The sequence below is a fragment of the Dryobates pubescens genome, chromosome 20 (assembly GCF_014839835.1).
Source record: "Dryobates pubescens isolate bDryPub1 chromosome 20, bDryPub1.pri, whole genome shotgun sequence".
Lineage (NCBI taxonomy): Eukaryota > Metazoa > Chordata > Aves > Piciformes > Picidae > Dryobates > Dryobates pubescens.
Window position 1 is genome coordinate 546,334 of NC_071631.1, and position 27,851 is coordinate 574,184.

The 27,851-nt window shown below is 64.7% G+C and overlaps 1 protein-coding gene across 2 annotated transcripts; it reads left to right on the forward strand.

Moving 5' to 3' along the window:
* Nucleotides 1-3,973: 3,973 nt before the first annotated feature.
* SLC9A1 (solute carrier family 9 member A1) lies at nucleotides 3,974-27,851 on the forward strand. Of its 2 annotated transcripts, XM_054170781.1 has the most exons (13): nucleotides 3,974-4,342; nucleotides 20,643-20,701; nucleotides 20,834-21,103; nucleotides 21,664-21,914; nucleotides 21,997-22,214; nucleotides 22,486-22,688; nucleotides 22,785-22,874; nucleotides 23,226-23,296; nucleotides 23,980-24,153; nucleotides 24,274-24,388; nucleotides 24,905-25,006; nucleotides 25,323-25,395; nucleotides 26,422-27,851. In XM_054170781.1, exons 1-13 carry the CDS (start codon nucleotides 4,018-4,020, stop codon nucleotides 26,742-26,744), a joined length of 2,274 nt encoding a protein of 757 aa, XP_054026756.1. In that variant the 5' UTR covers nucleotides 3,974-4,017; the 3' UTR covers nucleotides 26,745-27,851. The 2 variants fall into 2 exon arrangements, with proteins under 2 accessions (XP_054026756.1, XP_054026755.1); XM_054170780.1 differs by having other exon boundaries at nucleotides 20,643-21,103.

Below are 27,851 nucleotides of genomic sequence, written 5' to 3' on the forward strand. Positions count from 1 at the left end.
CCGAGTTAGCTTTGTCGGGAGTTAGCAAACCCCAAACCTGTTAGAAAGAGCCAGGGGGTGGCAGTGTTTGAAAAGCCTTCGCTTCGCCTCCTGCCTCCAGCGCGGCCGGCGCGGGGCAGCGCTGCCACCAGACCTCGGGGCAAAGGCACGGCTGGCACCCGGCTGCTCTGCTGCCCCAATTATCTGAACGCACCCTCCCGAAACAGCAGGTACGTGTGTGCAGAACACATCAGCAGTTATGAGTTCACCTCCCTGTAATTCATTTCCACAATTAAACAACCCACAGTCTATTAATAAAGTGTAATGAATAGTTTAAAAGTTCATTTAGAACTTCATTCCCTGGCTCCCGGATAATGCCAGCTGCACGGCAGAGGGAAATTGCTGCTTGCTTGCTCTGCATTGGCAGAAGGAGCGGGAAAAAGCCCTTCAAGCAGTGCTCAGAGGGAAGTGTGAGGGCTGTGCCCACACCTCCAGGCTCAGAAACGCCAGCCCCAGCCTCAGGGTAACGATTCGTCCCCATCTCAGAAGCCATTCACTTCTTCAGCCTTTGTCCCAGTTCTTTGCTGCCGATAATTGTTAATTGTTGACTCAGAATCTGCCCAGGCTCTTTTAATTAGACAAATAAGAAGGGGATCCATCACCCTCAGCCTTACCACAGGGCTTTATCTGCTTTTCTCAGATGTTGGTGTCCTCATGGGGATCTAAAGCTCTACACAGAAAATGAGGCAGGCTCCAGATGCCCTTGACATGGAAGTTTTCCTTGCTGACAGAGAAAATTGGGGCACAGGAGCTTGAAGGTTTTTTTCCATGCTGGTGACAGAGACAGAACTCTGCTGAAACCAAGGAGTGTGGACACTTCCTGGTGCTGATCCTCAGCATGAAGAAAAACCTCTTTACTGTGAGAGTGTCGGAGCAGGCTGCCCAGAGAGGTTGTGGAATCTCCTCTAGAGACTTTGAAGCCTCATCTGGATGTGTTCTGTGTGACCTGCCCTGGGTGACCCTGCTCTGGCAGGGGGTTGGGCTGGACGATCTCCAGAGGTCCCTTCCAACCTCTACCATTCTGTGACTCTATGAATATGAACCAAGTGAAACCCTTGGCAGAGGTCAGCAAGTTGCAAGGTCCTTGCCCAGCCAGCAGCCCTCAGCCAAGCCAGCTGGGAAGGCAGGCCAGCAGCGTGGCAAGAAGTTCATCTGCTGCTGGTAATTAATGCAAGGAGCTCTTTTGCCCCCCTGGCAGATGCACAACAGCCAGGCACTGAACGCTTCAGACCCACCTTCCACAGCTGCTGCCTGATCCAGGCATGAGGGGGTGGGAAAATCTGACCCACTTATTTCCTGGGAACACTGCACCAGCCCCAGCCCCTCGGAACCGTTCCCGAGGCACAGCAGCCCTGGGGCTCGCTCCTGCGCCTGGCTCCGGCGGCCTGGGTGCTGTGGGTGCGTGCTGCTGCCTCGAGCACACCGAGCTGCTGTTGTCTAGGATCAGGCTTCTCACCCAGCTATGACTAAGCCCTTCCCAAGCGAGGCTGGCTCAGGGTTTCTTGCCTAATTGCTGCAGCAGATTAATTTGATTATCCAGAACATAACGAAGCGGAAGAGAGGAATTGCCACACCCAGCTGGTTCCTGCTGGGGCTGATGATTCACTTTAACTGATGGCTCACCTTTGGGGATGGCTTCCACCAAGGGGCTGCAGGAAGGCCACTGTGCTCTGCTCCTTCCTAGGGAAGGTGAAGGGCCACATTCCCTATAGCTTTCCAGGAATGAGTCCAACCTGCAGTGCCCTGGGAGCTGATGCCACCTTAGCCAGTGCAACCCAGCACAGCTAACCCTCAGAGCTTGAGTTCCAGCCACGTGCCACAGACTCACAGAATTGTCTGGGGTGAAGAACACTTCCAAGATCTTCAACCATTGACCCAGCACCACCATGGCCACCAAACCCTCGCCCCAGGTGCCACAGCCACCCCTTTCCTGAACACTTCCAGGGATGGGGACTCCACCACCTCCCTGGGCAGCCTGTGCCAATCCCTGACCACTCCTGCAGCAAGGAAATCACAGTATCACAGTATCACCAAGGCTGGAAGAGACCCCAAGGATCATCAAGTCCAACCTGTCACCACAGACCTCATGACCAGACCATGGCACCAAGTGCCACGTCCAATCCCCTCCTGAACACCTCCAGGGACGGTGACTCCACCACCCCCCTGGGCAGCACATCCCAGTGACGAACAACTCGCTCAGTGAAGCACTTTCTCCTCACCTCGAGTCTAAACCTCCCCTGGCACAGCTTGAGACTGTGTCCCCTTGTTCTCTCACCAGTGCCAAGAGCCCACACCTTCCTCATACCAAGTGTCCCCAAGGTGTGGGGGCTGCCCCTCAGCAGAAGGCTCCTTTGCCGCTCAGGCTAGCCCCAGGTCAGCTGCGTGCCCCTGGCCGGCTCTGCTCGCTCACTGACGCTCGGGAAGTCGGCAGCAGAGCCAAGAAATCAGAGCGGCTGAGCCCAGCTGCCCGGTGCCAAGCAACCCCCCAGCACCACTCCAGCGGCTTTATCAGAGCCTTATCAGATTTCCTGGTGACTCACACGGCAGTGCTGACCGGGCCGAAGGGCACAGGCTGCCGACAGCCACGGAGCCAGCTCCAGCAGCACGGGAAGGGACTTTCCACGAGGGAGTGACAGGCCAAGGGGGAACGGGTTGAACTGGGGGGCTGGAGAGTAGGAAGGAATTGCTGCCAGTGAGGATGGGGAGGCACTGGAACAGGTTGCACAGGGAGGTCCTGAATGCCCTCTCCCTGGAGGTGTTCAAGGCCAGGCTGGATGAGGCCTGGAGCAACCTGGGCTGGTGGAGATGCTGCAGGGGGAACTGGGACCAGATGATCTTTAAGGTCCCTTCCAACCCAAACCATTCTATGAATATGTGAATAGCAGGCAAAGCTCTGGAAGTCACTGAGGTTATTGTCCCCCTAGAAGTCACTGTCCCCCTGCAAGGCATCACTCTGCAAACCCTGCTGCCCCAGAGCTCTCCCCATAGCCCCAGAGCTCTCCCCACTGCCCCAGAGCTCTTCCCACTGCCCCAGAGCTCTCCCCATAGCCCCAGAGCTCTTCCCACTGCCCCAGAGCTCTCCCCATAGCCCCAGAGCTCTCCTCACTGCCCCAGAGCTCTCCCCATAGCCCCAGAGCTCTCCTCACTGCCCCAGAGCACTCCCCATAGCCCCAGAGCTCTTCCCACTGCCCCAGAGCTCTCCCCACTGCCCCAGAGCTCTCCCCACAGCACTGCCTCCATGCTGAGCACGACCATGGCTGTCCCTCTCCAAGCAGCAGGCAAGGAGGAGCAGGGAGGTTGCTCCTCTGCTCTCCCCAGCGTCCCGGGGTGCTCTGCCAGCCCTGTGAGCCTCAGCTGCTGCTCTGCACCCCCAGCCCCCCTGCCACCCCCAGGTTGCTGTCACCCCCCCCAGCAGCGGGCAGGCAGCAGGCCAGGCCACAGACCCCATTGCCCTCCCTTCTTTCGCTCTCTGCCGTTGCACTGCGACTCCTTGCGCACCCCCTCCCTGTACCTCCTGCACCCCACCTTGCACTGCAGCCCCCCGAGGCGCGCACGCCCCCTTTGCACCGCAGCCCTCCAGGCGCCCCCTCTGCCCGGCCCCCAGCCCCCGTGCGGGACTCCCCCGTAGCGCCAGCTGCGCCCCTCGCCCCCCGCCCCGCCCCGCCGCCGTCCCCCCCCCGGCTCCCCCCATCCCCTCCTGTCCCCTCCCCGCCCCGCCCCGCCCCGCCGCCGTCCCCCCCCGGCTCCCCCCATCCCCTCCTGTCCCCTCCCCGCTCCGCCGCGGCCGCGCCGCCCCCGCCGCCGCCGCCCCTCCCCGGGGCCGCCCCGGCCGCTCTCTCGCTGGGCCGTGCCCCGGCTCCGCGCCCGCCCCGAGCTGCGCTCCGGCTACCGGCGGGGCGGCTGCAGCCCCACACCGCCGGCGGGCCCCGGCCGCCGCCCGCCCGAGCGCCGCCGCCAGCCGCCCGCCCGAGCGCCGCCATGGGCCCCGCGGCCCTGCGCCTCCTGCCCTGGGCCCTGCTGCTGCTGGCGCTGCCGCCGCCCGCTCGGGGCTTGCAGGCCAACCGCATGCTGGCCTCCGGGCCGCTGCAGGGCCAGCCGGCGAGAGAGCTCGGGGGGTTCACCCCCGCGCCCCCCGCGTCCTCGCAGGAGATCCATCCGCTGAGCAAGCACCCGGCCAACGGCAGCGGCGAGGGGCACGCCAAGCCCCGCAAAGCCTTCCCGGTGCTGGGCATCGACTACAACCACATCCGCATCCCCTTCGAGATCTCCCTCTGGATCCTGCTGGCCTGCCTCATGAAGCTGGGTAGGTCGGTGGCCGTGCGGGGGGGGGGCGGCGGGAAGGGGCACCGGGGAGAGACACAGGCACCCCCGCACCTCCCCCCCCAGCACCCCGGGGGGTGTCCCCCGGCTTCATGGGGCAGGAGTCCTGAGGAGCACAGAGAGGGACCCCCGACTGAATGGGACAGGCACCCCCAGAGCATCCCAAGGTGCATCCCAGAGTGGACCCCCCCCCGAGCATCCTAAGGAGGGATCCTCTTGAGCATCTCATGCAAGGATCCCCCCAAGCATCCCAAGGAAGGATCCCCCCCGAACATCTCAGGGGGACGCCCTGCAGCATCCCAAGGAGGAGCCCCCTTGAGCATCTCGGTGAACCCTCCTCGGACATCCCAAGGACAGATCCCTGCGAGCATCCCGGGGGAATCCCCTGCAGCATCCCAGTGCAGGTTCTCCTCCACAGACACCCCGGGCAGGGTGGGCACTGCTCTCCCCGTGACCTTGGGTCCCTGCGGAGGCCTGGCAGGCAGGGCAGGGGCACTCGGCCCCTCTGCTGGTGCCACTGCCCAGCAGTGGGGCTGTGGATGCTCCCTGACCCCTGCCCATCCCTGCCTGGGACCAGGTTTCCTTTCCTCCCTTTGACACTTGGGCAGCAGCAGTGAGGATGTGCCTGGTTTGGTTGGTTGGTTCCCTTCTCACCCACGGATGCCTTTTGTAACCTTGGAGGAGTCACTTTAACATCTCCCAGGGCTTCAGCCTCCCCTCGCTGCCCCTCGGCAGCAGCCCGGGGCGGGCAGCTTGGGCAGCCGTGCTGCAGGGCGCCCGGAGGCTTCTGGCCCTGAGGATGAGCCAGCATCAGGGACCCGGGGCCTGGGAAAAGTCACCCCGGTGCCATCCCCTGCCCTGGGAGGCGGCGCGGTGCCAGGGTGGGGTTGTTGACAAAGTGTTTGCCAAACTTCTGCGGCTGGATCACTACCAGGGGAATTGCCCCCAGAGCCTCTGACCTGCGGTAACCTCTCCGTGCTCCTGCCGGCCCCGGGCCCAGGCCGGGTGACAAAGCCAAGAGGGCAGCTGCCAGCTTGCTGCCGTGGAGCAGGTGAAGGGCTGGGGGCTGAGGGGAGAGCTCTGTGCTCCTTCGTTGTGCTGCTCAGTGGCCATCAGTGAGTTCGTGCCGCTCACGGCAGCCTTCCCTTGGAGCGCTGCTGCTTGCTGATGACAACCTTGCTTTGGGAGCTTTGGGAAGCTGGTGCCAGGCAAAACCCTGCCCTGCCCTGGCCTGGAGGGGTCTGAGAAGCTCTACCCCAGCGGCTCAGATCCTCCCTGCCTTTCCCAGGCTGCTGCCGGCGGGGGCAGGGGCAGCCCCACTGCCACCTCCCCTCCTCGGGGGCTTGTTTGCATCCAGCAGCAGAGACTTCAGACCTGGAGGCTTCCTGGTCTGGGCAGAGAGGAAGCGGGTGGGATCCATGGGGCTCCTGCCTTCCCAGCCTTGCCCGGCAGGGTTTGTGGCACCTTCAGCTGGAAGGGTCCTCCGCGGGGGAAAGGCAGCCTGAGGGCCCCTGGTCCCGGGGCTGGCCCGGCGCTCCTTAAGCGACCTCTGCTCACTGCCCCGGGGCCATCGCTGCCCTGCCGCCGTTGCTGCCCTGCCATTTGCTGCCCTGCCGCCGTTGCTGCCCTGCTGCCCCGCAGAGCAGAGTGATGAAAGCAGAAGTGTCTGCGGAAGCTGGTGGAGAAAAGGAGGAGCTAAGGGGCGCTGGCCTGCAGCCCTGCAGCCCTACAGCCCTACAGCCCTGCAGCCCTGCAACCCTGCAACCCTACAGCCCTGCAGCCCTGCAGCCCTGCAGCCCTGCAACCCTACAGCCCTGCAACCCTGCAGCCCTGCAACCCTACAGCCCTGCAGCCCTGCAGCCCTGCAACCCTGCAGCCCTGCAACCCTACAGCCCTGCAACCCTACAGCCCTGCAGCCCTGCAGCCCTGCAGCCCTGCAGCCCTGCTTTGGGAAAGCGCCGCTGGAAAGCACCAGTACGGCCAGTGGGAAGCAGCTCCCTGGGGACAGACGGGGGGGGGGCAAGGGGATGTCGCTGCCCGCTGGCTGCCCCCCTGCTGGCACCCTCTGTCTGCTGGGGTGCTGCTGGAGGCTGGTCCTGGCCCCCCTTGCCTGTGGCTGGGGCTGGTTTGTGCTGCAGGAGAAGTTATTTCTGGCGGTGAGCTGAGCCTGGGCTCCGGTGCCGGGCAGGGATTATGCAAGGCTGCAGGGGGGCTTCGGAAGAGCTGCCTGGGGAGTTTGGCAAAATCCTCTGGAGGTGGCAGGTGCTCTGCAGAGCCCCAGGGATGCCCAGATCCACACCTTGGGTTCCACTCTGCTCTGTGATTCTTCACCCCTGCCAGGGGCTGCGGCTGCAGAGTGCTCCTGGGGCAGCCCTTCCCGTGGCCTCCTCTGCAGGGTGCTGGAGGGGGCAGCACTGCCTGGGCACGGAGCCTTGGCAGGTGGTTCCCAGGCTGCTGGCACAGCTGAGCCTGCAGGCTGCCTCTGCTCATGACCTGCACAAACAGCTCACTGCTCAGTGCCTAAATCCCAGCCCCTGGATCAGGGACCTTGCTCAGGAGCAGCTTTTCTTCCCCACCCAGGGATAGCTCCTCCACAGCTGGGCACCACTGCCTCAGTGCTTCCCCTCAGCACCCCCTGGGGTGGCAGGATCAGGATCTCAAAACTGGGCAGGGTTTGGGGCATGCTGTGGCTGTGTGTGACAGGTTGGCATCTTCTGATTTCCCTTGCCCAGCTTCTCCTCCAGCTCTGAGTGCCCCTGCACTGGCTCGGGGCTGCTGAGCTGAGAGCCTTCAGCCCTGTGAGCGGTGTCTGGGTGTTGAGTGCTGGCACAGTGCACAGGGACCATGCAGAGCAGCTCAGCAGTGCTGACAGGGCTCACCTCTGGGCCAGGAGAGGCAGCCTGACCCTTGTCCTGTTGCTCAGTGTTCCTTTAGGCAGCCCTGCAGGCTTTAGTGAGTGCTGGGTGGGCCCTTCCAGGTGACTCTCTGGGAGGTTTCTCAGCACAAGAGCCTGGCTCTGAGGCCTGACCTTTTGTCTCACATGGCTCCAGGAGATTCAGGGGAATTCAGGTTCAGCTGGAAATATTTCTCCCTTTCAGGGGAAAGGGAAAGAGTGAGTCAGGAATGCAAACAACAGATTGTGGTTACCAGGCCCTGTGCTGGGGCTGTGGCCGTGGGCTAGGGCCTGGGGTCAGAGCTTGATAGCAAGCCAGCAGCTCCTCCCCACCCTGGAGAGCACTTGGGCTAAGCTGTGTCTCCAAAGCACACCTCAGGCCCTGCCTTCCCAAGCAGGAAAGCAGAGCAGTCCCATTTCCAGCCTGCCCTCAGCAGGGCATGGGCTGCTCTCTGGCCACTGCACCTCCCAGCTCAGCACTCTGCTGGGCTCTCGGTTCCTTGCGTGGCCACTCTGGAGGCTGCTGCTGGGCTCCTCACAGGGCCCTGCTGCATGGCTGGGCCCCTGTCCTGCTTCTCACACAATGGGCTGGCTTGGAAGGGACCTCAAAGCCCATCCAGTTCCAAGCCCTGCCATGGACAGGGACACCTCCACCAGTCCAGGCTGCTCAGAACCTGATCCAGCCTGGCTGCAGCCTGTAGCCATCCCTGAGTCCCTGCTCTGCCTCCTCTTCCTTCCCTGCGGCTCTGGGTCGGGGCTGCTGCCAGGGGTGTCCCCCTGCCCCCTCCAGACCGTCTGGTGGCAGCCAGTGCCAAGTGGGCACTGGCAGAGCAGCACCCTGGGGTAGCTGTTGGGTGGAAAGTGAGCTGGGGAGAGCCTGTGCCAGGCCAGCAGAAAGCAAGCCCAGAGCTGTGGGCAGTGCTGTTAGGTGCTTTGGGGGTGGTTTGGTGACACCCCAGTGTCAGGCTCCAGTGCCCAGGGCTGCTCCTGGGGCTGCCCTTGGCCAGGCCAGCCCCACTGCTGCTGCTGTCTGGGGAGGAGCAAGATGAAGTTCTGGTGCCTGTGTGCTGAAGATAGGAGCTGGGAGAGAGCAAAAGCTGGTGTGGTGCATGGGGGGTTGTGGGGCTCGTGGAGGCTCTGGGCATGGCTGGGTGGCTCCTGCACACCAGGGAGCAGAGACAGCTTCAGAATTGCCAGAGGGATGTTCCAGAGGCTGGCAGCTGCTGGTTGGCAGCAGGGCTTGGGTGCTGAATCCCTTGGGTGCTTTTCAAAGGCTTTTAGCAGCCCACATCCTCCCCTGGAGCTGGGGCATTTGGAGAGGCCACCCCAGGGGCGTGAGAGAGCTGAGAGGCAGGGACTCGAGGATCTGCTTGGGCAGGGGGTGGTGAGGAGGGATGGAAACCTGTTGGAGAGGGGGCACAGGGTGCAGGGGCTGGACTCTGAGAGGGCAGAAACACCCTGGAGCAAAGCCCAGCTGGGCACACTGGTGCCACCTGTGAGGCTTGGAAAGGGACAGCAAAGAAGCACTCAGAGATGTGTCCTGCCCCAGCCCTCATCATGGGATGTGTGCTGGAGGTTAGCCCTGCTCCCCTCTGCCAGCCCAGGGATGGCTCCTCCTGGGTGCCAGGCAGGGCTGTGGCAGGCAGGCTTTGCTGGGGGCAGGGTGCCAGAGGCTCCCTGAGCTCTCTCAGCTGGGTGGTGAGGGGGAAATGTTTGTCCTAAACCCTGCCCTCCAGCAGCTTCTTGCCTGGTGGGGCCCAGAGCTGCTGCTGAAGGGTTGGTCCCAGCCTTGGTGCTCCAAACTCAGGGCTGCCCAGCTGCAGAGGGAGAGCAGAGGAGCAGGGAGGGGGTGGGGGTGGTTTGGCCTGGAGCCAGCGCCGGTGCTTGGTCTTCTTGCTCGATGGCCTTGGCCAGCACCGCGGTGACCGCAGGCCAGGGCTGTGCCTCCTCTCCTGCCTGTGGCTGAGCTCCTGCTCGCCTCAGGTTTGCCATCCTGTGCCAGCTGTGTGCTGGCTGAGGGCTGCTGCCTTGCCATGGTTTGCTCTGCTCCTCCTGGGGCAGAGGAACAGTGTGGGAGGCACTGCAAGGAGAAGCTCTCCGGGCGGGCGTGCAGGCACAGGCTGCTGCGTGCCTGGCAGAGGCTGGGAGAGCAGGGAGGGATTGCTGCAGGGAGAGCAGACTGCTGCTGAGGCAGCTGTGGTGATGTGTCCTCTCTGGGGGGCTGTTGGGTTTGGGGTGGTGGCACCTTTGGTGGCACACCACTCTGTGGGTTAGGGACCTTCCCAGGTTGTGTGATGGGGCTGAGAGGGGCAGGGCTGCCCAGGGCTTGCTGGAAGCTGAGGAGATGTTTTTGAGGTCCCTGAATGGCAAGCTGGAGAGTTCAAAGTGCTCTCTGCAGTGGGAAGAACAAAGCAGAGCTGCCTTGGGTTGCCCAGGAGACTCTCAGACACCAGCACATCCATGGCCTTGGTCCCCAGCAGTCAGCCTCAGGGGACAGCTCTTCACTTCCTCCCTAGGGAAATCATCTCCTCGGTCTCTCCCAAGCCTGGGAGAGGCCTTCTGCAGCAGGTTCATCCCAGGGCCTGCAGCTGTCCTGTGTTTCCTGGTCACAATGTGATGAAGCTCGTGGTGAGGGACCTGGTGTTCAGCCTGGAGGAGAGGAGGGTGAGGGAGACCTCATTGCTCCCTACAGCTCCCTGAGAGGTTGGAGCTAGGTGAGGATTGGGCTCTGCTCCCTAGGGTCAGGTGATAGGATGAGAGGAAATGGCCTGGGGTTGTGCCAGGGGAGGCTTAGGTTGGAGATGAGGAAAAGTTTCTTTGCTGGCAGAGTGGTCAGGGCCTGGCACAGGCTGCCCAGGGAGGTGGTGGAGTCTCCATCCCTGGAGGTGTTCCAGAAACCTGTGGCCATGGCACCTGGGGCCAGGGTTTGTGCCATGGTGGTGCTGGGTGGATGTTGGACTGGATGCCCTTGGAGGTCTTCTCCAGCCCAAACCATTCTATGAATCTGTGACTTGAGAGAAGGGAGCTTCCCACCCAGTGCTGGAGGCTTCTGGCAGCACAAATGTGCCAAGGGAAGGCCTCTAAAGAGGAGAGCTGCTGCAGCCAGCCCTGCCAGTGCCTCAGTTTCCCTTGGGAGCACTTCTCCCACGGCAGCCTCGGTCCCTGGGGGGTGATTTGCACCCAAGGAGCTCCTCTGCAGCCTGCCAAGCGCCAGGGAGAGGCTGAGAGCAGCTGCTGCAGGGAGGCTTCTGCGGCTCAGCTGGGAGTGAGCCAGCATCACAGGGAGCTGGGCTGCAGGAGACCTCTGGAGATCATCCAGCCCAGCCCCCTGCCAGAGCAGGTTGCACAGGATGGCACCAAGCAGGTTTTGAATGACTCTGGAGGAGGAGCCTGCAGCACCTCCCCGGGCAGCCTGCTGCAGGGCTCTGCCACCCTCCCGGCAAAGAAGTTCCTCCTGGTGGTTGGGTGGAACCCCCTGGGTTCCAGCTTGTGCCCATGGCCCCTTGGCCTGTCCCTGGGCACCACTGAGGAGAGACCTCCCTGGCCTGCATCCCAGCAGGTGGAGTGGTGCCTGATGGGGGCAAGTCTGCAGCCCCTGGGCCTCAGCAGCCTGGTGGTTAGCTGTGGGGGCTGCAGGCTCTGGGCTGGAGTGGTGCTGCTGTGCCTGCAGAGCTGATTGCAGCCCCCCCCTGCCCTCCCCAGGCAGTGATCAGAGCTGATTGCAGCCCCCACTGCCCTCCCCAGGCAGTGATCAGAGCTGATTGCAGCCCCCCCTGCCCAACAGGTTGTTTCCTGAAGAGCTTTTGTTTGTCTTCCCCTCGGAAATTGCCCTTCCTGGGAAGGGCCCTGGCACTGCTCTGCTGGGCAGTTTGTCTGTGCTCACCGCGGCCTGGCTCAGCTTTAACTCTTCCCAAGGCTTTGGGGGCCAGCAGGAGCCTTGTGCTGGGTGATGTGATTGAGGACATGGAGCTGGAGAGCAACTGGAGCCTTGCTCTGGGTGCCAGATGCTCTCCACATCACCTCCAGTGCCTCCTGCTCCAGTGTCTGGGCAAGGAAGCTGGGGAAGGGTCTGGAGAGCAGGGCTGGGGAGGAGCAGCTGAGGGGGCTGGGGGTGTGCAGCCTGGAGCAGAGGAGGCTGAGGGAGACCTCACTGCTCTCTGCAGCTCCCTGGGAGGAGGCTGGGGCCAGGTGGGAGCTGCTGCCCTGTGGAGGACTCAGTTTCCAGGGTAAACAACCTGTGCCAGGGAGAGCCCAGCCTTGGCAGCCTGCTGCCCCCCTCCAGAGATGGTGGAGAAGAGTCGGAGCGAGCCCTGGCGCAGCGGCAGCAGGCACCGGAGTGGCATCTGTCCCCGGGTGGCTCTGCACCTGCCTGCCCTGGGCACAGGCTGCTGAGGATTGCTCTGGCCCTGCCTGGCAGACACCCTGTGAGGAGCACACCCCAGGGCTTCAAACAGCTTTGCCCTGGCTTGGGAGTGGCCTGGTGGAGGAATGTGGTCACCAGGTCCGGGACTGGGGTTCCTGGAGCCACACCTGGCCTGCGGCACCCAGCCTGGCACCCAGCCTGGCACCCGGCCCCCAGCCCTTGGCTCAGCTCCTGGGGGGCTTGAGCACCTCCTCAGGGGGCAGCTCTGGGGCTGGAGGCAGCTGCTCTGCTCACAGCTGTGCACAGCTGGCTCTGGAAGAAGTTTCTTCTCCCTGTGCCGGCACCAAGCTCGGTGCCTCCCAGGCCTTGGCTGCTTGCTGCAGCAGCTGTGCTGGGCTCCAGGCTGTGCTCCCTGTGCAGTGCTGCAGCTGAGTGCTGCAGCTGAGTGCTGCCAGGCCGGGCCCTGGGCTCCTCAGGCCAGCACTGAGCTCTCTCTTCCTCCCTGCTCTGCTTTGCCTCTGCCGTGGAGGAGCAGCGGCCTGGGAACGCAGGGCTGGCTGTGGGGAGCTGCTGGCTCCAGCTCTCACTCCAGGCACTTGGGGACTTGGGGAAGTCCATTTAATGTCTTTTGTCTCTCATTTCCTTCTGGCAGCTGGGAGGAAATTAAAGCAGCTCTGTGAAGGGCTCCCAGTTGATCTGTTAATTTCTGGTGAGTGCTTTGGAGATGGAGGGAGGCTGCAGGGGCCGCGGCCTGGCTGCTGCTGCAGGAAGCTGCAGGCTCTGCTCTCCCCAGGCCTGCTGGTGCCTCATGGACACCTTCACCTCTCCTCCCTGTCCTGCCCTGTTCATCAGCCCCCCCGGCCCAGCCACGCTGCTGCCCCATCCCAGCCTGCTCAGAGCAGCATGTTGGGCCCAGACGGTGCTCCTGTGGTGGTCACCTCCCCGGGGTGAGCCCTGGGGGACAGGTGGATGAAGAGCGCTGCTGAGACCTCCCTGCAGTGCTGGGGCAGCTCTGGAGCCCTCAGCACAGCCAGGGACCTGCTGCAGCAGGGCCAGAGGAGGCCACAGCAGTGCTGGCAGGGCTGGAAGCCCTCTGCTGGGAGGCCAGGCTGGGAGAGTTGGCCTTGGGCAGCCTGGAGGAGAGAAGGCTCCTGGTGGCCTCTCAGGACTTCAAGGGACAGTCAGAAAGTTGGGGACAGACTTTGGAGCAGGGCCTGCAGGGACAGAGCCTGCTGGGGCCCTGGGGAAGGGATCTCTGTTACTGAGGCTGTGCTGTGGAAGCAGCCTGCTGGTCCCTGTGTGCAGGGGGCTCCTGGGGGCACCCATCCTGGCAGCCTGGTACCCAGGGAGCCTGCAGGTGATGCACAGCAACCCTGCAAGCCCAGGATCCCTCTGTCCTGCTCCTGCTCTGCAGCACTGCAGCCATCGAGGTCCCACAGCAGCTGCCTGCTGCTTGGCTGCAGTTCATCCTCCTCCTCCTCTGCGACCTTCCAGCAGGGCTCTGGGCACAGCAGATGAGATTTGCCCTGCCAAGGGCAGGGTTTTGCTTCTGGGGGCTGTGAGGGCAGGGAGGGAGCTGCATACAGCTGCTGGAGGGACATGGTGGTGCCTTTGGTTGTGTTCCCCAGGCCCTGCTCATCTCTTGGGGACCTTTCTGTGCCTCCACATCCAGCCCTGCAGGAGGGGAGCGGCCTGGTGGGTCCCTGGTAGTGCCAGCATCGTCCTGGGCTGTTTGCCCATGTCTGGGAGGGGGCTGCACTGGTGGGGTGTGATGCTGGGCACCCCTGCATCCCTTTGGAGCCAGGCAATGCCTGGTGCCTCCTTGGCAGAGCCGACAGCCCCACAGGGCTCTCTGCTCCTCCTCTGTGGGGTGTGGGCCCTGCTGCCTGCAGGGCACAGTGAGAGCTGGCAAAGCAGGCAGGTGCCAGCTCCCCAGCTGCCTCCCCTGCAGCTGCTGGTGGGCACTGGCTGCAGGCTGCTGCTGCAGGATGGTGCAGCTGGGACGTGGTCAGGGCAAACCCTGCGGTGGCAGAGATGTGGAGAAGCCCTTTCCGGGGGGGCTGAAGGGCTCTTCCCTGGTGCTGCGGTGCCAGGCCCTGCTCCTGCTGCCAGGGCTCCCCCAGGGCAGTCTGCAGGGGGCTGTGGAGCTGCAGCGGTGCTGGTGCCCCTGGTGCCTGGCAGGCTCTGCTTCCTGCCGGTGCCTGGCAGCTCTGCCTCGCCCCTGGTGCTATCAGCTGTTCTTATCTGCTGCCGGGCCGGCAGGGGATGGAGCCGGCAGGGGATGGAGCCGGCAGGGGATGGAGCCGGCTGGGGATGGAGCCGGCAGGGGATGGAGCCGGCAGGGGATGGAGCCGGCTGGGGATGGAGCCGGCAGGGGATGGAGCCGGCTGGGGATGGAGCCGGCAGGGGATGGAGCCGGCAGGGGATGGAGCCGGCTGGGGATGGAGCCGGCAGGGGATGGAGCTGGCTGGGGATGGAGCCGGCTGGGGATGGAGCCGGCAGGGGATGGAGCCGGCAGGGGATGGAGCCGGCAGGGGATGGAGGAGCCGGCTGGGGATGGAGCCGGCAGGGGATGGAGCCGGCTGGGGATGGAGCCGGCTGGGGATGGAGCCGGCAGGGGATGGAGCCGGCAGGGGATGGAGCCGGCAGGGGATGGAGCCGGCTGGGGATGGAGCCGGCAGGGGATGGAGCCGGCAGGGGATGGAGCCGGCAGGGGATGGAGGAGCCGGCAGGGGATGGAGCCGGCAGGGGATGGAGCCGGCTGGGGATGGAGCCGGCTGGGGATGGAGCCGGCAGGGGATGGAGCCGGCAGGGGATGGAGCCGGCTGGGGATGGAGCCGGCAGGGGATGGAGGAGCCGGCAGGGGATGGAGCCGGCTGGGGATGGAGCCGGCTGGGGATGGAGCCGGCTGGGGATGGAGCCGGCAGGGGATGGAGCCGGCTGGGGATGGAGCCGGCAGGGGATGGAGGAGCCGGCAGGGGATGGAGCCGGCTGGGGATGGAGCCGGCTGGGGATGGAGCCGGCTGGGGGCTGCCCCCGGGCACCGCTCCCCTGCCCCTCCCCCCCCGCCCCAGCTGTGCTTGCAGGGTGGGGGAAGGGAGGGAGAGCAGAGGGGGCTCAGGGGCTGCCAGGTGGGACCCGGCCGTCGGAGCAAGGGCTGTGGGCAGCGGCACGGCAGGAGAGCACAGCCTCTGTCCTGGGCAGCTGGCAGCAGGCCTGGGGCTGGTGGTGCTGCCACTGCAGGGACGCTGCAGCCCAGCTGGGAGCTGAGCTCTGGGGCGTGGGGCAGTCACAGCTGGGCAGTGCTGGGCACCTTGCTTTGTGGAGTCACCCCCTGGGTGGACAGGAGGTCTCGTGGGGACCTGGGCACGGCTCAGGGCTTTGCCTCCCTCCCTGCCTGTATCCCATGGGATGTGCCCTGCTCAGAGCAGGCAGAGTGGCTCTGCTTGGCCCTTGCTTCCCTCAGCCCACACCTGGCTGGAGGCTGCTGCACAGTGCTGGGTGCTTGTGGGGTCTAACCTGGGTGCTTCACATGGGGCTGGGCACAGCCTCCTGCCCAGCAGTGCCCGGGGGCAGAGCCCAGGCTGGGGGCAGCCTCCTGCCCAGCAGTGCCCGGGGGCAGAGCCCAGGCTGGGCACAGCCTCCTGCCCAGCAGTGGCCGGGGGCAGAGCCCAGGCTGGGGGCAGAGCCCAGGCCGGGGTCCTCCTTTGGCCGTCTCCCTCCCTGTGCTGCTGTGGCACTCCCAGCCCAGGCTGAGCTTTCCTGCCCCCCGGTGGATCTGCAGCAGCCTCATGAGTCACAGAGCAGTGCAAATTAATTAACTTCCTGCTTCTTGGCTTTTCTTTGTAATTAGCAACAGGAACATAATGAGGCTGGGGAGAAAAACAACATTTGGTCTGATGTGGGGAAATTGTTCTGCTGAGGAGCTCCCTCTGTAGCTGCGGTGTGACCAAGCCAGGCCAGCTCCTGAGCAGGAGATGTGGCTCTGGGCTGGGAGGGCAAAGTTCCTCCCTTCTGGGCACGGAGGCCACTGGATGCTTCTCTTCAAGGTTGCCCCAGCCCAGCCCAGAGGGCTGCAGGAGAGCACTCAGGAGGCCTGGACCTGCATGGGGAAGCGGAGGAGGGTTTGGCCAAGCTGCTGGAGCTGTGCTGGTCCCTGGTGTGAGGCTGGAGGTTCAGGGCAGGCCTTGGTGCTGGAGCTGGGAGGTGCAGTGGATGTAATCTGAGCAGCAGGGGTTGGCCTCCTCCCCTTGCAGGGTGACCCCAGCTGTGACTTCCCTCTATTTTTAGGTGTAAATCCTCAGCTGTTCAGCTCCTTTCTAGCAAGTTCAGTTCTCAGCCCCCTCCCTGGAGACCTCCCCATGGGCAGCCCTGCCAGTGCCAGCTGTGGGCAGCTCTCTCCATGCCCTTCCCAGGCTCCTCGCTCCCTGCTCTTGCAGGCAGCTCCGTGGCCCCAGCTCCATTTGACAGGGAGGGTGCAGAGCAGGGCTGGGACGAGCTCCCAGCCTGAGCCATCCCTCGTGGGCTGTGCTGGAGGCCAGCAGCAGGCAGCAGAGCTTGGCTGATCTTTGGACAGCCACACAGCAGCCAGGGCTTGGGTGGGGGCAGAGGGAAATCCAGTCCTGCTCTGGGGTAAAGGAGATAAAGGGAGAGAATTTGGGGTAAAGTCTTGGAGCTTCTGATGGGCTTTCCCCCGGGCCCTGACTGCAAAACACTGTCCCTGTGTCACATCCTGCCCTCAACTTCTGCTGCCCCGAAGCACAGAGCATGGGAGCCAGGGCAGGGTGGGCTTGGTGCTCTGCAGACCCTGGAGCCCAGTCCCAAGCCCTCCTCCCTGCTCAGCCCGTGTCCCAGTGGGGTGTCTGCACCTTGCTGCGTCCCTCACTGCTGGGTTTGCTGCTACCTCTCAGTGTGGCACACCCAGCCCCTGCCAGCCTGGTGTCCTAAAGGGTTAAAGTGGCCTTTGGAGGGCCCCGGAGCTGCTGAGCAGTGTCTGCTCCAGGGCTCTGCAGTGTCCTTCTGAAGGGCAGCACTTCTGAGCATGCCTGCTCCCCTCAGCACCTCTTGCCTGGACCCTCTGCCTTCTCCTGGGGCTTCTCCAGCACTGCAGCACACTCCACACCCCAGCCATGGGTCCTCATGGCCCCCCCGCGGCCCCAACCGGCACCTGTGGGTCCTTGGGGCTGCAGCAAGCATCCCCCAGGAGGCTTCACCACCTCCTCACCACCCCCTGCCCTGCCTCCTGGCAGAGCTGCTGAGCCCTGGTCAGCAGCTGTGTGATTCCTGTGCCCCCTGTGCCTGCAGCCCCCCGTGGGGCTGTGGAGCCTGGCAGGGTGCTGCTGCTGCAGCCATGCTCATGTCTTGTGCTCTCCCCTGAGGATGCCCTGTGGGGGTGCTCAGAAGCTGGGGTGCAGCTGCAGGAGCCTCCTGCTTGACTCTGAGCCTGCTGAGCCCTTCGTGCTCCCTCCCCCCCTCCCTGCTCACCCAGCTCCAGCAGCAGCCAGGAGGCTTTTGCTTCCCTCCTCCTCCATCTTCCTTCTCCTGTGACAGGAGGGGACATCCATCACAGGATGCTCTGGCTCGGAAGGGACCCTTCAAGGTCACCTTGCCCAGCCCCCCTTGCAGGGAGCAGGGACACCTCCAGCTGGAGCAGCTTGCTCAGGTTTGACCTTGACAGTCTCTGGGGCTGGGGCCTCCAGCAGGCTCTGGGCAACCCCAGCCTGCAGCTCTGGGAGGAAGGGCAGCTGAGGACGTTCCCAGCTGGGGGGCTCCAGGGCGTTTAAACCCCTCTAGGGACAAGGACTTCACCACCACCCTGGGCAGCCTGTTCCAGGCCTTGGCAGCCCTTTTGGGGAACAGATTGTTCCTCATGTCCAACCTAAACCTCCCCTGGCACAGGCTGAGGCCATTTCCTCCTGTCCTAATGATTGTCCCCTGGGGGTAGAGCCCAACCCCAGCCTCACTCCAGCCTCCCTCTGCAGTAGATTCACGTCACCAGAGGCGCCTCAAGAGCTGCTGTTGGCTTGAGAGGTGCAAACCTTCCCCTCCTGGCCCTGGCAGAGGGCTTCCAGGTTGCCTGGGGCATGGAGCTCACCTCTGCCTCAGCTGCAGAGCAGGAAGCATCTCCTCAGGAACGGGGCTGGGCTTGGCAGCAGCAGTGCCCAGGACAAGGCTCCTGGGGCTGGGCTGGGTGCCCACCACCCTCCCCTCCCTGTCCCAGCTCTCTGCAGCCCTTCAGACTCCTCCTGCCAGGCTGAGGATGGAAGCAGATGAGGCATGGTAGGGTCTGGAGTCATTAGGCAGGGAAGGAGCAGATGCTGCTGGATGGAGCTTACATAATGCCAGGCACAGCATCCAGCCTAACCCAGATACAGCCCAGGGAGGAGACAGCCACACGTGGGGCAGAGCCTCTCCCAGGCTGCTGGGGTGGGAGTAAATATTTACATGAGACTGCAGCCAGGGCCCTGGGAAGGGCAGCCCAGAACCTTCTGGGTGGGATGGACCTTAGGTTTCGAGGCCCTCAATCCCGGAAGGACATCGAGGGCTGGAGCAGGGCAGGAAAGCTGGGGAAGGGTCTGGAGAGCAGGGCTGGGCAGGAGCAGCTGGGGGAGCTGGCCTCATTCTCCCAGCGTCTGTGGGTGCCCGGGGGGGCTGTGGATGGCAGAAGCCTCTTGCAGCCCGGGGGGCTGGGCTGGACTGGACTGCCCTCCTGGTGGGCTTTAAGGAAACCGGGCAGAGCCCCCTGGGGAAAGCTGCTGCCTGTGCTGCCTGTGCTGCCTGTGCTGCCTCTGCTGCCTGTGCTGCCTGTGCTGCCTCTGCTGCCTCTGCTGCCTGTGCTGCCTGTGCTGCCTCTGCTGCCTGTGCTGCCTCTGCTGCCTGTGCTGCCTCTGCTGCCTCTGCTGCCTGTGCTGCCTGTGCTGCCTGTGCTGCCTGTGCTGCCTCTGCTGCCTGTGCTGCCTGTGCTGCCTCTGCTGCCTGTGCTGCCTCTGCTGCCTGTGCTGCCTCTGCTGCCTCTGCTGCCTGTGCTGCCTCTGCTGCCTCTGCTGCCTGTGCTGCCTCTGCAGCCTCTGCTGCCTCTGCTGCCTGTGCTGCCTCTGCTGCCTCTGCTGCCTCTGCTGCCTGTGCTGCCTGTGCTGCCTGTGCTGCCTGTGCTGCCTCTGCTGCCTGTGCTGCCTCTGCTGCCTCTGCTGCCTGTGCTGCCTCTGCTGCCTCTGCTGCCTCTGCTGCCTCTGCTGCCTCTGCATCGCTGCTCCTGGTTCCCTGGGGAAGTGCTTCCCAGGCAGCCTGAGCTCCCAGGGGCACCTCTCAGATCCCAGCTCCTGGCACGAAGCTGTTGCTGCTTCCCAGAGGAAAGTGAAGCAGCATTTGGGGTCTTGCTGTTCCCTGGCCCCTGCCAGAGCCCTGTGGCCCTGGCGCCCGGGGCCGTGGCCTGGTGGCCGTGGTGGGGCTGTGGTGGGACTGGATGAGCCTAGAGGCCTTTCCCACTCCACAGGATTCTCTGAGTCTGTGGTTAATCCATTCTGTGGCTCTGGGTTGAGGTCCTGCTCCTGGGGGCCTTGCACATGGCCGTGGCCAGCGGCTGCCTCACTCCCACCCCCGGGGAGGGCTCCTGGCCGCTGGTCCCTGCAGAGCTGCATCCGTGCAGCACCTTCCCCGCAGGGCTGGGCCGGCACCCAGGCACAGCCCTGGGCCCTGTGGGACCCGTGGGGGTGCTGAGCAGCTCTGGACCATCAGCAGGGTGCTGGCTCCTCAGGGGGGGCCGGGGGGCTTAATCTGTTGTGCAATGCTGTGCAGATGGCAGAGCTGGCGGCCGGAAGGAGCAGGGGAGGCCAGGCAGGGCTCCTGGTTTGGAAGCTTCTCCCTTGCCAGGGAACAAATCTGCTGCTGCCAAGCAGGGATTGGCAATCCAGGGAGAGGAGCCAGGGAGCCCCAGATCCCCCAGTGCTGCCTGGGCTGGCATCCTGCTGCCTGCCCAGCCCAGCTGGCAGCTGCCCACCTTGCCCAGGCTGTGGGGGGCTTGGGGAGGGGGTGGGTGCCAGCAGGTCAGCAGAGCCCTGTGACTGGTGTTGTGCTGGGGTGGAAAAGGGAGAAGGAGTCCCCTGGTACCTTGCACCCCAAGGCAGCTGGAGCAGGGCCAGAGAGGGGCAGTGGACAATTTCTGCCCCTGAAGGGTGCCAAGGCTTGGCACAGGCTGCCCAGGGGGGTGGTGGAGTCCCCATGGAGGTGTTGCAGAGCCCTGTGGCCGTGGCACCCCTGGCCAGGGTTTGGTGGCCATGGTGGGGCTGGGTTGATGCTTGTGCTGGATGCTCTCAGGTGTTCTGCAGCTGCAGTGGTGCCATGGTCAGCCCTGCACACTGGGCACATTCCCTGCCCTGCTCCATGCCCGGGAGCAGCCCTGCCTGCAGCCTCCATGCTTGCTCCTGAAGCTGCAGGAGAGGGGATTAGGGACCCCCTCCAGTTCCATCCTCACCCCCCCAGGCAGCAGCTCTCCTCCCTGCCCCCTGCATCAAGGACACCCAGGCACAGGCACTGTGCTGCTGGCTCCTGCCAGCCCCTGGCACATTGGCTGAGCTGGCACCTGAGTGGGCAGGCTGCTGTCTGACAGCAGGGAAGTGCCAGTGCCCACGTGTTGTGATGGGAAGAGCTGGAGCCAGGAGCAGCCTGGCAGGACTGCCTGTGCTGCAGACAGCTGGCCTGGGGGCCTGGGTGGGGGGTCCCTGAGAGACCCTGGGTGCCCAGAGGGTGCCTGCTGCCCCCTGAGCTGGGCCTCGCTGTTACTTCTGCCCTGAGGCCAGGCAGTGCCAGGCTGTGTGGGTCTGGCACCGTGGGGAATAGAGGGGCTGGCACGTGCCCTGGGGCAGCATCTCTAGGCAGGCCCTGGCACAGGCTGCCCAGGGAGCTGGTGCAGGCCTCATCCCTGGAGGTGAGCAGGAAACCGCATGGTCCTAGGGAGGGCTGGGAGCTGGTGTCCTGCCGAGAGCATCCTGCAGCCTCTGAGCCAGCCTGTGCCCTGCTCTCTCCCTGCAGGCTTCCACGTGATCCCCTCCGTGTCCAGCATCGTGCCCGAGAGCTGCCTGCTGATCGTGGTGGGGCTGCTGGTGGGGGGGCTGATCAAAGGGGTGGGCGAGGAGCCCCCCATCCTCAAGTCCAACATCTTCTTCCTCTTCCTGCTGCCCCCCATCATCCTGGACGCCGGCTACTTCCTGCCCCTGCGCCAGTTCACCGAGAACCTGGGCACCATCCTCATCTTCGCCGTGGTGGGCACGCTCTGGAACGCCTTCTTCCTGGGGGGGCTGATGTACGCCGTGTGCCAGCTGAGCGGCCCCAGCCTCAACCACATCGGCCTGCTGGCCAACCTGCTCTTCGGCAGCATCATCTCTGCCGTGGACCCGGTGGCCGTGCTGGCCGTCTTCGAGGAGATCCACATCAACGAGCTGCTGCACATCCTGGTCTTCGGCGAGTCGCTGCTCAACGACGCGGTCACAGTCGTGAGTGCCGCGGCGGCGGGCAGCCTGCAGGCCCGCGGGAGCCCTGTGGCTGTGGCGCCTGGGCACTGGGTTTGGTGGCTGTGGGTGGTTGTGCTGGATGCTCTCGGAGGCCTTCTCCAGCCTCAGTGATTCTGTGTCCTGTCCTTGGCCATCCCTGAGCGGAGCCTGGCTCCTGCCCTGCACCTCTTCGTCCCCGGGGCTGAGGGCAGCCCTCAGGCTGCTCTGCTCCTAGCCCCAGCAGCTGCCTCAGCCTGGCCTCACAGGAGAGGTTCCACTGCCTGCAGCGGCTCCGTGGCTCTGGGATGGACTCTCTCAAGCAGTTCCCTGAGGTCCTTCTTGAGCCCAGGGCCCAGAACTGGGCACAAGATTCCAGATGTGGCCTCAGCAGGGCGCAGGAGAGGGGCAGGAGAACCTCCCTGACCCGCTAACCACAGCCCCTCTGAGGCACCCCAGGACACAGGGCCGAGGTCACCCTCGGGCGCCCCCAGGCGGAGGAGCCCCAGCCCAGCCCCCCCAGCCTGCGGCACAGCCTGAGCCCTGCTCTGCCTTCTCCCCCCCAGGTCCTCTACCACCTCTTTGAGGAGTTTGCCAACTTCGAGCAGGTGACCATCATCGACATCATCCTGGGCTTCCTCAGCTTCTTCGTGGTGTCCCTGGGGGGGGTCTTCGTGGGGGTCATCTACGGCGTGATCGCAGCCTTCACCTCGCGCTTCACCTCGCACATCCGCGTCATCGAGCCGCTCTTCGTCTTCCTCTACAGCTACATGGCCTACCTGTCGGCGGAGCTCTTCCACCTCTCGGGCATCATGGCGTGAGTGCTGCCCCTGCCCGGGCCGGGGCCTGGGGCCGGCCCCTGGCCCCGTGGCCGCTGAGCCCCGGACCTTGTGCCTTAGGCTCATTGCCTCCGGCGTGGTCATGAGGCCCTACGTGGAGGCCAACATCTCCCACAAGTCCCACACCACCATCAAGTACTTCCTGAAGATGTGGAGCAGCGTGAGCGAGACCCTCATCTTCATCTTCCTGGGGGTCTCCACCGTGGCTGGCCACCACTACTGGAACTGGACCTTCGTCATCAGCACTCTGCTCTTCTGCCTCATCGCCAGGGTTCTGGGTGAGTGGTGGCAGAGCCCTGGGGCGCAGCGACTCTCAGAGCCGGGAGGCCCAGGTTTGGCTGCTGGGGAGCCTGGGGCTGGCCGGGCGGCGCTGCTGCACCGCGGCGGCTGCTGGGCTCCGCGGAGCCGGGGCCGGAGGAGCGTTGGGGCGAGTGGGACGGCAGCCCCCTGCCCCCACGGCCAGGAGGGGTCGAGCTGGGCTGTGGGGAGAGGTCTCTCTGGGGCTGCAGGGGGTCCTTCACCACGCACCACCCTGCCCCGCTGCCCCAGGCGTCCTGGTGCTCACCTGGTTCATCAACAAGTTCCGGATCGTGAAGCTGACGCCCAAGGACCAGTTCATCATCGCCTACGGCGGCCTGCGCGGGGCCATCGCCTTCTCCCTGGGCTACCTGCTGGACTACAAACACTTTGGCATGAGGGACATGTTCCTCACAGCCATCATCACCGTCATCTTCTTCACCGTCTTCGTGCAGGTGGGTGCCGGCAGGAGGCCTGGGGGTCCCCGGCCCTGCCCCCCTCGGAGCTGTGCTGAGCCCCCCCGGGGCTAACCCGGCCCCTCCGCTCCCCAGGGCATGACCATCCGGCCCCTGGTGGACCTGCTGGCTGTCAAGAAGAAGCAGGAGACCAAGCGCTCCATCAACGAGGAGATCCACACGCAGGTAACCCCCTGCGCCCCCCGGCCCCGCGCCGCCCTGCCTCTGCCGCCTCCGCGCTGCACACAGGGGGCCCTGCCCGGCAGGAGCTGCCCCTAAAGGTGCCCAAGGTAAGGGGGGACGGAGCGAGGGCTCTCCCCCGTCTGTGTCGTCCGGTGCCCAGCTGACCTCGACCTTCCTCCCTGTGCCTGGTAGCTCAGCAGCCTGCCTGTGTAGGACCCTTTGCCCTCCCGAGGGCCTCAGCCCTGCTTCCACACCTCCTGCGTGCCCCCTCCCCTGTCTCAGCCTGGGTGTCGGGGGGGGAGAGGGTGGGTGACAGCCCTGTGAGCTGCCAACCCCTTGGACTTTCTCTTCCAGTTCCTGGATCACCTTCTGACAGGGATTGAGGATATCTGTGGTCACTATGGGCACCACCACTGGAAGGACAAGTGAGTCTGGGGGCTTGGGGACACCTGTGGGGGAGATGGGGAAGGGTCTGGGTCAGCACCCAGCAGGTTTCTCAGCCCTGTGCTGGATTTCTCCCCAGACTTGTGGCACCCACCCAGGTTCCTTTGGTGAGTTATGGCCCCGGGTTGGGTGCCAGGGGCTGCACCCCTTCCCCACCCCACCCATGGCACAGAATCATAGAACTGTTTCAGCTGGCAAAGCCCTCCAGGGTCATCCAGTCCAGCCATCAACCCAACACCCCCCTGGCCACTGAGCCATCCTGGTGTCATCTCTACACCTTTTCTGAGCACCTCCAGGGATGGGGACTCCACCACCTCCCTGGGCAGCCTGTTCCAACCCCTGACCACCCTTCCAACAAAGAAATGTTTCCTAATCTCAACCTAAACCTCCCCTGACACAGCTCAAGGCCATTTCCTCTCCTCCTATCCCTTGTGGGGAGCTGGTGGCCAGACCCTGCAGGAGCTGAGGACCATCCCCTGTGGGCACAAGCAGCTTCTGGGGGGTTTGGAGGCAGCCTGGCTCAGGAGGGAGTCAGGGGAGCCCTGCCTGAGCTGTGCTGGTGGGAACCGAACCATCTGCTGCTGGCCTGGGCAGGGGATGGATGGGGGTGCCTGGGGCAAGGCTCCTGATGCCTCCCTGCTCCTGTCCCCACGGCCTCGGGCAGGCTGAATCGCTTCAACAAGAAATACGTCAAGAAGTGCCTGATCGCGGGGGAGAGGTCCAAGGAGCCCCAGCTCATCGCCTTCTACCACAAGATGGAGATGAAGCAGGCGATCGAGCTGGTGGAGAGCGGCGGCATCGGCAAGATCCCCTCGGCCGTCTCCACGGTCTCCATCCAGTGAGTGCCCAGCCCTGGGCTGCCGCCGCGGGGCAGGGCGCCCCCTGCCGGCGGCGCCGGGGCCAGCAGCCAGCCGCGGCCGGCGCGGCGCCGCTGAACCCTCGCTGCCTGTCCGCGCAGGAACATCAACCCCAAGAGCCTCCCCGTGGAGCGCGTCCTGCCAGCCCTGTCCAAGGACAAGGAGGAGGAGATCCGGAAAATCCTGCGCAACAACCTGCAGAAAACCAGGCAGAGGGTGAGCTGTGCCCGGGCCGGGCCCCCTTCTGCCCTCGGGCTGCCCAGGACCCCTTCCCACCAGAAGCCCTTGGGGCCAGCTGCCACCTTCACCCCCACATCGTCCCTGCTCTCCTACCCATCGTGTTCCTGCCCTGGATCTCTCTCCCCAGGAGGCTTTTCCTCATGGAAAGGGGTTGGGATGGTGCTGAGGGGAGGCCAGCCTGGGCTGAGCCCAGCTTTAAACCTTTGCTGGACCCAGGTGGGTCAGGATCAGTCTGGCAGCACATAAGGGATGAGCCAGCAGCTTGCCTGGACGTGCCCTGCCCACTGGTGGCTGTTTCACCCAGCTCCACGAGAAGTGGATTCCTGGGGGGGTTCCTAACCTCTCTGCTCTCTCTGGGCCTTTCCTGGGGGGGTTCCTAACCTCTCTGCTCTCTCTGGGCCTTTCCTGGGGGGGTTCCTAACCTCTCTGCTCTCTCTGGGCCTTTCCTGGGGGGTTCCTAACCTCTCTGCTCTCTCTGGGGCCTTCTCCCAGCTGCGGTCCTACAACCGGCACACGCTGGTGGCCGACCCCTACGAGGAGGCCTGGAACCAGATGCTCCTGCGGAGGCAGAAGGCTCGGCAGCTGGAGCAGAAGGTGCCAAGGGGGTGCTGGAGCAGGCTGGGGAGGACAGGGTGGCCGAGGGGGGCTTCCCAGCCTGGGAACAATGTCCTGCATGGGGAGGGGGCTGAGGTTCAGATGACAGAGGGTGACTGCACTCCATGGGGGTCCTCTGATCGCCCCAGGCTCTGAGCAGGTCCTTGCAGCACAGCTGGGAGGGTGTCTGTGTGCATCCTCTGCATCCTGCTGCTGCATCCTGCTCATCCCCATGGCCTGGGGTCAGTCCCCTGCCTGCCCTTCCCCCCTGGTGCCAGTGGCTCCCATGGAGATGTTCTCTGTGCTGCCCTTGCAGATGAACAACTACCTGACGGTGCCTGCCCACAAGCTGGACTCCCCCACCATGTCCCGGGCTCGCATCGGCTCAGGTAGGTGGCACTGGGCCGGGGCAGCGTTGCTGCTGGCACCTCTCTGGGCATCAGCAGCACTTTGGTGTTCCAGCACTCGGCCCCTGCGTTGTCCTGCACCCCCCAGCTGTCCCTGTCCTGCTCCCCTGCCGCAGCGCAGGCAAGCCCAGGGCTCTGCCTGAGCAGAAGCCCCCAGCCCAGTCCCCGTGGGATGTGAGCTTGGCCAGTCATGGATCTGCCCAGAGCTCAGCTCTCTCCAGCCACGCTCCTGGCCATGCCTCCAGCAGGTCCCTGCAGGGCTCAGGACCAGGAGTTCTCAGCCCCAAGGAGCCCTTGGGCTCCCAGCTTCTCCGTCGTGCATTTAGCTTTGCCCTCTTCGGTTCCTCCTGTCCTGCATGTCCTCTCCTGCTCTGGGGAGGGTGTGACAGGGTGTGACAGGGTGTGACAGAGCTGCTGGACTGTGCTGAGCCAGCAGCTCATCAGCAGAGGGCAGCTTTGCCCTTCTGGACTGGCAGAGGCCTGGAGCAGCTCCAGCAGGCATGTGGAGATCAAAAGAATTAAACAGGAGGCTTGGAAATGGGAGAGACTGAGCCCAGGCCTCCGGCCCCAAACATCTGGGGTGCATTAGCTGGGGGTCCCCCTGCCCTTCCCCAGGTGATCCTGACCCAGTTTGTTCATGATGACAGAATCACAGAGGGCACTGGGTGCGGAGGGACCCCCAGAGGGGTCCCCACCCCCCCTGCAGCAAGCAGGGACAGCAGCTGGAGCAGGCTGCTCAGGGCCTCATCAGCTTTCACCTTGAATGCCTCCAGGGGTGGGGCCTCCACCACCTCCCTGTGCAACCTGTTCAGTGTCCCTCACTGCAGAGCTTCCTCCTGTGCAGCCTCAACCTGCCCTGCCCCAGTTCCAAAGCACTGCGCCTTGCCCTGTCACCCCCAGCCCTGCGAGCAGCCCCTGCCCAGCTTCCTGGCAGCCCCCCTCGGATACTGCAGTGCTGCAGCTGACAGCACGAGGGGGGCCCTGCCTGAGCCCCTGTTCCCTCCCCAGACCCCCTGGCCTACGAACCCAAGGCCGACTCGGAGAACCTGCCGATCATCACCATCGACCCCGCCTCCCCCCAGTCCCCGGACTCTGTGGACCTGATGAACGAGGAGCCCAAGGGCTGCGGCGGCCTCCCGCCCTCGCCCGAGGAGGATGAGGAGGGGCTGGTGATGCGGGTGAAGGAGCCTTCCTCTCCCGGTACCGACGACGTCTTCACCCCGGAGACCGGCGACAGCCCCAGCAACCAGCGGATGCTGCGGTGCCTGAGCGACCCGGGGCCGCGGCCGGAGCCCGAGGAGGGGGAACCCTTCATCCCCAAGGGCCAATAGCAGCCGGAGCCTCCCCCCGGAGCCCTTCATCCCCAAGGGCCAATAGCAGCCGGAGCCTCCCCCCGGAGCCCTTCATCCCCAAGGGCCAATAGCAGCCGGAGCCTCCCCCCGGAGCCCTTCATCCCCAAGGGCCAATAGCAGCCGGCGGCCGGAGCCTCCCTGCTCCGCGGCTTCTCTCTCTCCATTCGGTCTCCCTTTGCTCTCCTCTTCGGTTTCCTCTGTCACTCCACTCCGGGCTGGGGCAGGGGAGACCGGGTTGGGACCTCCAGGACAGCCCTGCCCAGCAAGGCCTGGGCTGGCCCCGAGGAGGGGGAAAGAGCCCCCCAGGACTCCCCAGGCTCCGTGGCCTGGGGGTGATGGACGATTGAGCTCCAGGGCCTGGGGTCCGCAGGTGCCTCCTATCCCCGGGGAGGCTTTCCCAGAGGCTGCTCACCCGCTCAGGACCCGCGAGTGGCATCCCGGGGTGGCTTTGGCTGGCACAGGGTGGGCTGTGGCCGGGGGGCTGGGGCTGGCCGGGGAGGCTGCCCCACAGCTTCGCCTCTCCCCGGCTTGCCTCTTCCCACCCCCTCGCCTCGCTCCGGAGCAGGGAGCTGGGGCGATGGGAGCCGAGGCTCTGCCCGGGGCTGTTGCACCACCACCTCACCTGGCACCTTCCTGGGCACCTCGGACTCGTGCCGCTGCTCCCTGCCTTGACTGCTTGCCCACGGAGCCGGCTGCGGCCCGGGAGCCTCTCCTGCATTTCATGCCAGGTCTTGTTCAATAAATATCCTAGAGCCATGCAAGGGGGAGCTGGGTCCCCCCTCGCTTCCAGAGGCCTCACAAGCTCAGGCCTCTCATCCCTCCTGGAACCGCTGCCCCCTGGGGACCTTCTGCCAGCCTTGACCCTCGCCCCGTGCCGGCAGCGCCCACTGCTCCTTAACCAAAGATGGGATCTGAGCTCCCCAGGGGTGAGGAGGGGGCTTGGGCAGGGGGGTTGCATCTGCTACCTGGGGGGGGGGCAGATTATTTTTGTCTCTGCAGCCAAGAGGAGCTGGGGAAGAGCTGGGGACCAGCTCCCCCAGTGCGGGGCCTCGCTGGGGCTGGCAGGGTGGCAGGAGGGCGACCATC